This window comes from Perna viridis, chromosome 6 (assembly GCF_037379345.1).
Source record: "Perna viridis isolate PV_CMFRI_1.1 ecotype Kerala chromosome 6, ASM3737934v1, whole genome shotgun sequence".
NCBI lineage: Eukaryota > Metazoa > Mollusca > Bivalvia > Mytilida > Mytilidae > Perna > Perna viridis.
In genome coordinates this window covers 38,172,956-38,186,157 of record NC_142450.1, presented here as the reverse complement: position 1 = coordinate 38,186,157, position 13,202 = coordinate 38,172,956, and the positions used below count along the sequence as shown (strand labels likewise).

The 13,202-nt window shown below is 32.3% G+C and overlaps 1 protein-coding gene across 1 annotated transcript; it reads right to left on the bottom strand.

Moving 5' to 3' along the window:
- Positions 1–7,239: 7,239 nt before the first annotated feature.
- On the bottom strand, positions 7,240–13,202 carry LOC148614850 (uncharacterized). The gene has a single exon (XM_088589276.1). It carries the CDS (start codon positions 12,739–12,741, stop codon positions 11,782–11,784), a length of 960 nt encoding a protein of 319 aa, XP_088445402.1. The 5' UTR covers positions 12,742–13,202; the 3' UTR covers positions 7,240–11,781.

Genomic DNA, 13,202 nt, shown 5'->3' with positions numbered 1-13,202 from the left:
AATGAGTATACGACAGATATATAAAACGGGCAAAATAAATAATAACAAAGACTAAGATGTGAAAAGCGAAACATGGACACGATAACCGTCACTCTCTTCTTTATGATAACAAAGTAATACCACGATGAAGATCGAAGAAGACAATATCATTCGGGACATTGAACATGACTTAGTCAGAAGATATGGACGCACACAATGAGCCAATGCCTATCTGTAAAGCATTATACTCAATTCACACAGATGGATTTCTCTTACGAGTTCTCATGAATATCATCCCGTTTACTACGTCCAAAAATCATGTACACAAATTATAAAGAGTGGTTAGGTGATGTTAACGATTTCATTTGGTCGTATTTAAATGGTTACTTAATGGAAAGCTAGTAGTTATTACGAGCACTTTGTGCATATATATAGTTACTAGCAACTCACGTAAAAGAAAGGGACGCTTACCCTCTCAGTGCACCTGGTCGATGAACTAATTTACTTTTGTTTCTATGTGCATATTATTTTACTTTCTATAAGTATTTCATTTTATTTGTTTGTGTGCCTATTTTCCTTGATAAGTCATTATCGGATTATGATCTTTTTGATTACTGTTTGAATCCTGGTTCTCTTGATTCCCTTGCATTAAATATGAATACTGATATCTTACTCATACGAATAAGCTTAGATGAAAGAGTAATCAAGATACTTGCGGAAATCATTCGTAACAGAGACAAAGACCAGACATGAAACACAGCCACACACAACAAAGAACATAAAATAACAAAAACAGTGTGTACAAAGCAACAAAAGTTTATGAGCTACTTGGACTCCACTAAAACATGGGAGCATGGACAAGGTGCACCGTAAGGGTAAGCGTCCTCTGTTTTTTTTAGAAACACCCGCCGAGTTGCTAAAAAAGGTCAAAACCGAGTAGACGAAGAGGAAAGGAAAACTATGCACTTTGAACAAATCAGTTTTCATGGTGTAGATTAAAACACCGTAACGAAAAAGTAACATTCCATTATATACTCGTGACAATTTAGAAGCATTACGGTAAATTTTGCGTAACTTTCTACCGCACAACACTTATCCTAGATTTTTCCTTTTGACCTATCATTGCCTTCATCAGCCGGCAAAGCTTGTATCTTGCAAGGAGCAACATAATATATCCATTCTCCCGGAGTACTCGTGTTTTAGTGGGAGTGGAGCTCCTTGTCTCTGTATCTATTTAAAGAAAATACCTTGTCATGTGTTCCAGAACGTATTCCCTCTTTATATACCCTTTTTTCGATACTTTGGTATTTTTTTCTCTTTTTTCTTGTTTGGATTTATCCCTGTCAACTGAGCAAGATGTAGTCTTTTAATAAAGTATTTATCTCTTGTTGCTACTGGTAGCCAACCTCAAGTCACGTATAAAAGGGTAGTTTTACGCATTTGTGCAACAATACGCCAGAGTTCCTTTAAACAATCTGTATATGTGAACGAGCATTTAAAAAAAAAATGAACACCAGGCGTCAACTCTTTATACTTTGTTTCAATATTAGCTTATTCGATGGCTTTGATATATTACCATCTACCATACATATATATTCAGTTAATTATTTTATAGGAATAAGTTAAGAGACTGGCAAATTTTAAGCAAGATACATTTAAAATTAATATAAAAAATTTCATCGTTTCCTTAATAGCAAATCAATGCTCTTTATCGTAAAGTGTTATTCAGACATAAGAGTCGAAGATTTACTTTTGCATCGTTATACTATAACTTGTTATTATTTAAAAGAGATTTGAATAAAAACATAGTAAGGGGTATAACTCTATCTATTTTTCAAAATAAAGAGACAGATAAACAAAATATACACAATGAATTAATTATTCATCAAAAATACTACAATAGTGCTTCAATTGTCAAATGACTGACAAAAACTTTCCTCCTGTTGATATTGAAGAAATCAATCTGAAAACAATCAGTTATACAACTGTAATAAAAGTGTAAAATGGTATAAAAAATCACAGTAAAAGATATAAGTTTTACGGACCAAAACGACAGACTAAAACATTTTAACAGACTTATAATGTATATAAATACATATTAGATCCCGTAAGACTTTTCCAGTAAATGATAATATATTGTAGACCAATTTTAAACAAAAAAAACCCCATGTTTTTATTGTTTCCCTGGGATAGTATTACGTTCAACCACCACGTCTGTTGTATCAATGTAAGTCCTGACTAACGATTTTGTTATAAGATCTCAGGAACATGACATTTAATCATCATACTTATATGTATTTTGATATCTTATCTTTAGAACTATATAACTAACATTTAAAAAAGTGAGAATGGTCAAGTTGCACCGAAAGAGTAGGCATCCTGTAGTGTTCTAATATCCGCGGTAGCCGAAAGAAGAAAACTATGACATAGTGAACAGAGTATCAAGGTACAAAACGAGTAGTCGTGTTAGTCGTATAGTTCAGTTGTATAATTTCCCTTTCCATCAATCATTTAAAGTAAATCAAATTAAGGAAAATATCCCAATGGAATACCGACCGCCTGACAAAAATTGCGTCCACCACAATTATGTTGTCGATTAAACATTCCAATTTTAAGACCGCATTTTTCCCAACACGGTGCACCACTATTGTTTTCGGTCAGGTTTAAAGCCTGACAACCTCAGCATGTAACACGCCAGGGGTACCCCATTCCACCACCTGGGGCACACAACATAGTTGCTTTGTAGGCAGACCGTAAACTTTCGAGCTTAAAATGCGACAGTATTTAAATAAGGTCAGAAATAGGAAAAAAATTCGACGGCTAATCGAAAGGAAAATTGGCAAATTAAAAACAAACGATATTAAGAATAATAATGGATGGTACAGAACTGGTAAAATGGAAACATTTTAAAAGGTACTGATAAAATGATGATGTCATTTTGATGATATTTTTTTCATTTCTGCTCGAATCAGATTCCCTCTTTATAAAAGCAAGGATATAACAATTAGACCGAATAACAGTATATCCATTATCAAGGGACAACAGACAGATACAACAAATAACACTAATTAACTAAAATAATACACACAGAAAAACTTTTTTCACTGGCGTACACAAAGATTTTTTACTACAACAAATATGATATTTATTGGAAAAAGAACTTGATAGTTGTGTTTATTACTATAAGATATTAACAGTCAATTAAGTGTATTTTATCCCAGTGCAAAGGTTCCGGGTGAAGTATTTGCTTACACCGTACGTGGAATCCCAATCTTCATACATTCATACATATGAGTCACATGATCATTTATTTGATATCCATTTTCAGAACCTTATAAGACACACCACCATCCAAATTCAGCCTGTTATTCTAAAAGAAAAATGTTGATATTTTTCTGTCGTACTTTTGTTTGAGTTTCAGAGAAAAGCAATATTGACTGATTGTTTTTGCAGTCTGTTTCATACTTAACGTATGAACACCCATTTTCTTTACCAATCTTGTTTCTGTTTTAAGTATTTATATTTATATATGTTCTATTATTTCATATTTAAATAAAACAAATGGATGTTTGAGCGGGATTTGAAAAGATGATCAGATCACGGGACATGTAAACCAAAATTGTACGGAGGCTTATATTATGAATTCAAGCTTCTGTGATAGCCCAAAATTTTATTATGGTCTTCTCTGCTCATCAGTGATCAGTGATTGAATTGATACCAATTCAGATTCATAGTCTTTGAACTTCTTAAAGTTCTGTTGAATATCTACCGGCGTACCCGATGGTCGAGTATCCGTTTCTCAACTGATTATGGAATTTTGAGGTAATTGTTATTTTGAAATGGGGGAAGGGGGGATGAGCGTGGACTTGCCATATATTTTAAAAAGGCGGTTCACAAAATCATCTTGCCATATCCTGTCCAGACAAAGATGCATTTTCGGCGCTATGGCCATTTACGTCATTTTCAATTATTGTTTTTTATTTGAATCTTTTATTAGTACATATTTATTATGTTCGGTTAACCAGTATATTATAGGCATAAGACTTATCCCTTAAAACATCCTGGTCAGAATACCACATATAGCAAGAATACCTTCCATGACGTAGCAATTGAAATGACAAAAATTCAGCATGATTGGTTGCTATGGATTTTTTTTATATTAAACAAATGAATTTTTTTACACAGGTAACATTTTCTATCTCCTTGCATCATAAGCTACATGAACTATTCTTGTTTCTTTGGTAAAAACCCTATTTCTGTAGATGTTGGGGTTTCTGATAGCTTGCCTTAAACGAGCAACCCGAAGTCCATTAAATTCATTGAGAACGGACCAGGTGCACTAAAAGGGTAAATATCTTCTGCTTTTCTAGAAACACCAGACGAGTTCACTAAAAGTCCCGTTCGGGTAAGGGGAAAGTGGAAAAGAAAATAACTATGACACGGTCAACAAATCAGTGCTTCTGTTGCAGATAGATACACAAAGACGATTCACGAGTTCATGATGACGAACATAGAACATTTAAGTAGCAAGATACTCCAGTTCCAGAAGCCTGATTGTAAGAAGTGTAACACACTAAAAAAGGTCCAAACTATAGGATTTTCAGCACACACACACACACACACACACACACACACACACACACACACACACACACACACACACACACAGAGAGAGAACAAAAAACATCACTATAGCAAAAATTGGGATTAAAGGTACTGGCCAAACGATGTTTATCCTTTTAGATAAGTCCCATACGATTGACGGAATATGCCCACTACTAGCAAGGCGCATTTTTCCCATTGTAATGCCGACATCAATCGGTGGATAAATATGCTATAGATGCAAATGCAGCATTTGAATATTTTAAGAAGTTAAATTATCCTTTTTATGCGGGATACTGACAAACAACATCAACTGACGAATAATATGTGGGTGTGTTATGAAACTCTATGTGAAGGGCGGTTTAAAAGTTACCACAGTCAAATGAAAAAATACTATAAAAAGAAATACTTCAACGTACTTGTCATAATGCTTGTTCATTAGATTTTTGTTGTGATTGTTAGAATTGTTTCAGGTAGGTTCCAAAGTTGGCAACAAACTTTCCACATTGTTCTTTATCCCCCCCCCAAAAAAAAGCTTAACTAGTCGGAAAAGAAAACGCTTATATTGGATCATTGTATGACAATATGTCATATATTCATTAGAATCTTTAATGAAGGGATCTGCATAATTGACCTTTAAGAGTGGAAAAAGATTTGGATAGAAAAGAAAAAGTTGGATGCAAAAGTTTACATAAAGTTGTAAACAATATTGAAACATTGCGTAGTCAAAGAATACACATGTCACTTTCATGGAACTTGTGCGCAAATAGCACATGTGAAATCAAACGTTTACGTAATAACATATATTAATCATGATGAGATACCAAGTACTTACATGTATCTGGTGTTAAATATGTGGTTGGTGTTAAAAAATAATAAATGTTAATTATTTTAGTCAAAGGTACTCGAACATTTGACCAAATCAATACCTTTAAAAGAAAACGTATTTACATCACTAATGTAGGAGTAACATAGGTACTACCAACTAATTAAAAAAACTCTCAAAACATTTCCATATATTACCTGTAGCTACTGATAGGCTGATCAAACAAAGATACTATACTCTTCCAACACATTGTGGTACAAAATAAATTGTGCATGTAAAAATATTGATATCGTGACGTACATGTGAACTAGAGGCTATCATTATGTTGCCACTCGGTGATTAATTTGGCTTTCTATTTCGATCGTTTTTACTTCTTGTATACAATCATTTTTTGGACAAAAATCTTCCTATATATTCGATTCATATGCAGCTGATGAATGGTTACTCCTTGAAACACATGTGAAGCATGTCATAATTAACAAAATATATATGATTGGTATTTTTCGAAATTTTGAATAACAACTAGGTCGATACCACTGCTGGTGGACCTAAGGCCCACGAGGGTACTTAGTATTCAGAAACCCAGTATGTCAGAAATTTCTGACCCCTAATTATATCATGGATTGGGCTTCTTATTTCGGTCGTTTTGGTTTTAAGTATTTCTTGAATACAATCAATTTTTAGGGTTTACATCTTCCTACATTTTCTTATATACTAGATTCTAATGCTGCTATTGAAAGGATACTCCTTGAAACACGTGTACAACATATAGAATTTACCAAAATATATGATATGATATATAACTTTGTATTACGTATGTAAATCTCTAACAAAACTCTTCATTTGAGGTGTGTAGGACGGACACTAGACCAATACGGGTATTATGAGGTATCAAATCGTAGCATCCAGGAAAATGGGTTCCATGTCAATGCAAATACTTTGGAATATACGTGATAAATTTCTTTATTTATATGTTCCCAGGTAATTCTATCAAAACGTTATTTTGTGAAGTTGTACATTAAGATGTATCCATCAAAACCAAGCTAACAGGGTTTAAATTCAGTCTAAGCTTTCAATCAAACAAATAAAAACGAATGGTGCCATGTTTTTAAGATGAAGTTCATCTTACCGGTGTATATGTACCTGCTTCGGACATACACATTACTCGGTAATTAGTTTTTTTCTGTAAAGTTCCGTATACCCTTACGAATCTTGTTTCACTTGATTACGTTTATCTATGGTATATATATTTGGGCATTGGGTGATGTTGCATTGACGTAGAAGGATGATTTAATTTTAGTTCTGCGTTTTCTTCACAAAGAAGTTGTGTGTGAAACTTCTCAGTATATTACTGACAGACATATGTCTACATATCAAATCATCAAAGCATAAACATATAGCCATTCTTAAAGGACTACACAACATTGATCATATGTATTTCTGATTTTACAAATGTTTTCAAACGAAAAAGGCAATTACTCCTGAATTATACACAAATTGTCTATATACTATGTTTAATAGCAGTCTTATATATTAAGTGCCAAACAGACGAGAGGATGTAAGAATTAATGTACAGCCCCAAATATAAAAAAGTGGATTCGTAAGCGTTGATTACTGTTTATCGGAGAAATTAAAATTTATATTGTCATGTCTACTTTATTATTGCAATAAACAAATTTATTTTCAAATATAGAATGATGTGATCAAGAGATTAAATTTAATTATGCACAACGAAATTTGATTGAGGCAGTAGTAATAATAAAACGAATGTTCATGCGACAGTACCTGGAAATGGGTCATTAAACTCTAAGATGTAAATAAAGCAACATAAAGCCGTTTTATAATATTTTAATATCAACAAGCATTTGATTTCTATAATAATAATAATAATAACTAACTTTATATCAGACCATGACATTTTCTGACGCTAAAGCACTTACCCGTGACATAATTCATTTGCATATAAATTGAATAAATTTATGCAAAAACACATTTCCGCTTAAAAATATAAATCATAGCATTAATCAATGTATTCGTTGGGTTATTAACAATCAAGTCGAGGCGACGATTGTATAGCTTACACTTAACCATAGTAGACCAAGCATATTTTCTTTATTATTCATGTAGGAGTTATATATTCACGTACATCTATCAAAGTAATTTTAGAACTCAAAACAAAACAACTATTTAATCATCACTTAAAGCATATACATATTATATAAGACTTAATATAAGTTAATGTAGGTCGAAACTCACATGCATGATAAAGTGCAGGTAAATATGCAAATTCTGACAGCAACCGATTTTTTTTCTCGTAGAAGATCATTTATCATATAAATGATTCAACCATCTACAAAATACATGTAAAATACCAATGCACTTGTGTATAAAAGCAAAGTTTTTGTCATTATTTCAAATGTCAATTGAAGAACGAACACAGCATATCGCCACTCTTGTTTATAAAAATCTTTTTATGGATTAAAGTATCGGAAGATGTATAATGTCATCAGCCGTTGCTATGAAAATTGCAGCGTGAATGTAGCCCATACAATATTTTAACGTTCTTTTGAACGAAATCACAAAGATTAATTGTAAACAAGACATTAAATTACTTACATGAAATTTTGCAAGTATACATAAACACAACCTTTGTTATTTTATAAATATTGCGCGACTTGTAGGGAGAAACTGTACTAAACGTATATTTTCCGTGCCCAACACTGTCCAATATAAGTCTTAACAAGCATCACGGCATGCAGAAACAAACACTGTGAGCAACAGCAAAGGATACATATAATCTGATAATTCAGGTTAAAGATAGTTGGAACTTTATAAAAAAAAAATAACATATTCAAAAGGATTTCTTACAAAGGAAAAAATAACTAACAAGAATGCACCATCCCATCACACACCCCCACCCCCCGAACAAAACAAAAAGAAAAGAAAAAAATTCAACCAAACTGCAGAAAATAAAAAAAAAAATCTGAATTAATACCTTCAAGTAAGTGTTTCTCAATATCTGAGACCTTGCTACTACCTGCTATAAAATTATGGTTAATTACAAATGCATAAAACACACTGAATAATCTTAATGTATAATACATAATGTATAATGTATGAACACAACTTTGAGACAAATTAATACTTATGTACATATCATTTCCAATATATGATATTTTAAGCATTCTTATATCATGGCAATAAGACCAGTTCGAATTTAACTATAAATGATACCATCCTTTGATACATGAAGTATAATCAAATGCCCTAAAAGATATTCAATTCTCCATTGATGACAATACAAATGAAAATATGATGTTTTACCAAGTAGCAATGGCTACTGGCTTTCTTATATAAAGAAAATAGTTATACCATTTAAGTTTTTTATGTTGGCATGTAAGAGTATTAATAGCCAGACTAGGAACTAACTCAGTCAAAGTGAAGTATGCAGGAAGCCTAATGCAAATATGGTATCAAACATTCTTCGGATGGGAGAGACTCTTTAAGCTATAAAATTATGGTGATGAAATGTTCATTGACTTTTACTATGGGTAATTACAACATTACGTTACAAATAAAAAATCAAGGCAATAGTCAAACCTATTGATTTCTGTTGAAAAACAGAAGAATTCTCAAAAGGAACTGGATGTATGAAATAAACCCTTTATAGACAGTGTATGAGAGGTATTGTATACATCCTGGTCCAAAAGTCTATCTCTGAGGCAATGATGACACAATTAGAAGTCAGAATAGTCGCTACAAGCTCTGGTATACCTTAACAACTGAGATATTTAAACACCATATGCAGGGGAAGCTTGAAGGTTTAAAAAAGACGCGAAGGAAGCTAAGTTAGAAGTCTCTTTAATTTCTAGTTCTGGGGATAAATAAACAGAAGGCATTCTCCAAACTAAGGTGTATTAATGGAGAAAACTGCGTCAATATATCGATATGTGGGATCTAGCCTCTTTAATTCTTCTGTAACAAGATAAGAAGGCACTGCGATTCATTTGAATAAAGAATGTTTGGACATATGATGGGTTGTCAATTATTATATCAATATATCATTAAATTAAAAATATTTCAAATTGTCCGATTTTTTATTTGGCATACAATATGGGATATACTTTGATATTAACAAAAAAAGTACTACAGTGTCGTTTTCATATTCTTCTTTAGAAACCTTAGGCTTGTAAACAAAGCATTAATGTCTAACACAACATCTGTGGGATACTTAGTCACGAATGCGTTTAGTCAAGGACTGGTCTTCAATAGTTACATCAGTAATCTTATAGATAAAGAACGTATGAAAATAGGTCGGATTATTTTTTCAATGACCTCGACCAACATCGTTTTTTTTTCTTTCTACAACAAATCTCCATGAATAAAGAAGAAAATATAATTATATATAAGAAATGAAAAAAAAAAAAAAAATAAAATAAAATAAAATAAAATAAAATAAAATAATAATAAAAAAAAATCACAACAACAGTATAAACAAAACCCGAAATAATAATGTAGTTCTAATATTTTTCATGCGGACGGCCTTTTATTTGCTTTTGTTAATTTTTATGTATGATTTTAATTACTTTATGTTCTTTGATGGGTATGTCTGTTTTCCATGTCTGGTCTTTGTCCCTGGGTTACATTCTTTTGATTAACGCTATAACCTTGGATCCCCTGATTACTCATTAACATTATGATAATTGTCAAAATATGTAACAGAAACACTAATTATGTTCATGAAATGTACAAATATTACCATTCAAATGATATAAATTATCAAATTGATTAAATAAATATTTGAGTAAAATCAAGATGTTTGAAATAATAACGTTGTGAAGAAACCACAGGTAACAATTGTAGATTTTATCTTTAAAGCATCAATATTATACATACAGGTCAAAGTATTAAGATGGAAAGATTAAGTTAACATAACGAATCACAAAACCAAAATTGTTTTCTTCGTTGACAATAGATTTTTATAACAGCATCTATTACAAGACCATTCATATGATCCTTATCTACAATATTACAACCTGTGTTGGAGATAATATCGGGTTATAACAGGTCACATCGTAACTTTGTGTAAAACTGTTCATTAAAATCAAGTTTAAAAGGCTCAAGGCTTATTTGGACAAATAATTATCTAATGGTCACCTAAACATTATCGGATTATCAGTCTCAAATGTCGATGCATTTTGTAAACGTGAGCTCAAGAATTTAAAAATCCTTAGTTAAATCCAAGAGAAAGCTAAAGCCAAGAAGAATGTGTGTATGCTTTAAAGTTTATTTAGCCACTGATTTCGCCATAATCTCTTAAAATCAGATTAGAATTTTTGCATATAATTAAACATGTATATCTAATCAATGTTTTGGTTAAAAAATGTTGAAAAAAAAAACATTCATCACGGATAATAAAGCCATTTTCTAATTTTCGAAAAGGTTATACGAAATAATTGGTTTGTGGAAGTTTATAAAATGTGTACACTGACCCAAACAAATTTATTAAGTATAACATGTGCACAGATTAGAAATATTCCTTACAGTTTAATTATGAATGGCTCAAAATCCAAATATTACTGATTTTAGATTATCTATTTACTTTGTTATGGATTGTGTGGACGTCATTGTACCAAGCTAGGTTATAAAAAAATGGTTTCCTCAAAGAGATCCAACCAATGATACAACTCGTTACACATCAAATTCGATCATTCAATCAAAATAAGAATAAACTAACTTCATAATTTTAAAAAAGAGTGATAAACATAATAAATTTGAAATGAACCTAGAACTTACATCAGGGAGATGCTTCGTTTACGCAAGCAATTGATACAGACAGTACTGAATGAAATGTATTTTTCGACAAGATGCTCGTACTGTGCAAATCACATCAAGCATTACCTAAAACTAAACACCTAGACAAAAATGAACTTAAATAAATGTTGAATAGAATGTGTAGGAGTTAATATTCTGAGCCCATGGTACACCTGGTTAAGGGCGTCATGAATTAAAATAAATATCATAAAATTTGTCCAACAAAGTTTAAAAAATCATAGATGTATTAAGGAAAAGCAAACTAAGTAGAATTTGAGACATTTTGTGAGACATATATTAGATTAATACCTCTATAACCATTTGGGGTAAGTGTTGATGCAATCTTTTATCACTATGGGTGATCAAATATTGCATTATCACACATGTAATTATAATCTTAAACTGACCAGAATTACCTATCACAAGGTAACAATAGACTGTTTAAAATTCATTCAAACTTATGAAAGCACACTTGGGCAGAATTCATGACATTTAAATTATTTTGTTTCATAAATGTTCACAAAAAATATGTTTACAATGCAATTTCTTTATATATAGTGTCACACGATAGTTTCACTTTTACAACATTCAGTCGAACTACTTTCTTTAATGTGAAATATTTTACCAGTATCTTCCATTTGTTTTCTAGCATAGCTGACGAGATTCTTTTCTTGCGTTCGCACCATGTTCTGAATTGATCGAATGGTGTCAGTGAAACTGAAATCTAATGACCTCTCTCGGACGCACATTTGGTGATCAATTTCTATGACGTTTTTGCCTAACAGTGACGTAATTGGTATTTTTGTACTCGTCAAAAGTTTTCCAATCTGAGCAACAGCCTTGTCGTAGGTTTTAGGTTTTTCAACAAGTAAGTTTCCATTGTTATCCTGTATCTTTTCGTAATTATTGTAGATTTCATTCGTCGTACACGGTATACACACACATGCAGAATTGACAGTACTTTTATACGTAGTAATTATTTCCGAGTTGATTAAGGAATAAAAGAATCTATGTGAAGCAGAAGGCCGGATTTGTTGTACCCCTAATTCATTGAAGTCCTGAACAACCTTCAAAGTTCCATGATTTTCTTCACACTTATCACAGAAGCAGCGAGCATATGTCATTCCAACACTCCTAGCCTTAATATTTTCTTGTTTTAACCTCCTAAGATTATGCCTAGTGTCATGAAACCTATTTACAAGTTTGTCAAAATTACTCAGCAAATCTACCTCATCAAGGTCATCATTTCCATACGACACATTCTGTTTTTTCATCTGGACTGTTAAACGCGGGAAATCGTCACCACACACGGGGCATTCCCATGCAGACTCTCGATAGGGTGAGATGTATTTCCGTACACAGTTATGACACAAAATATGTCCACAGGGGAATGTGTCGGGAACTTTCGACACCTCGACAGTATGCTCATATTCTTTTATCTCGTTATTATTTCGTTCTTGTACAGGCAATCCGTTAATATTTACATCGAACAGCTTCAGAAGACTTCCTGATCCCGCCATGTTTACAGAACGTTCACCTGACACCAAATAAACCGTTATTAAAGTTTACATCATGTAGCCTTCAGAGTGAAACGAACCATCCAATTTATATTATTGTCACATAGAAAAAGTTTATAATCATTCCTTACCTCGGCGACAATGTTCCCACATCCACGTATGTTATAAACTTTCCTATGACTATCCACAGTAACGTTTATTGATTTAAACTCTCGTACTGTTGTAGAAGTTTCTCACATATACGGCTAGTAGGAGTTGTCTATTTTACTGTCGGGACTGCACTTCGGTGTTCGTTTACATTTTTTGGTACGTGAAATGCAAAGTTGTACATGCTTTGATAAACAACAGGTGAGAAATTACCTGTATGATGTCTGCACGTCAATGCTATGCATGAGCTACTTGTATGATATTAAATCAATATTTCATTACTTCAACTTTCTTGTATTTGATTTTCTTCCCGTGAA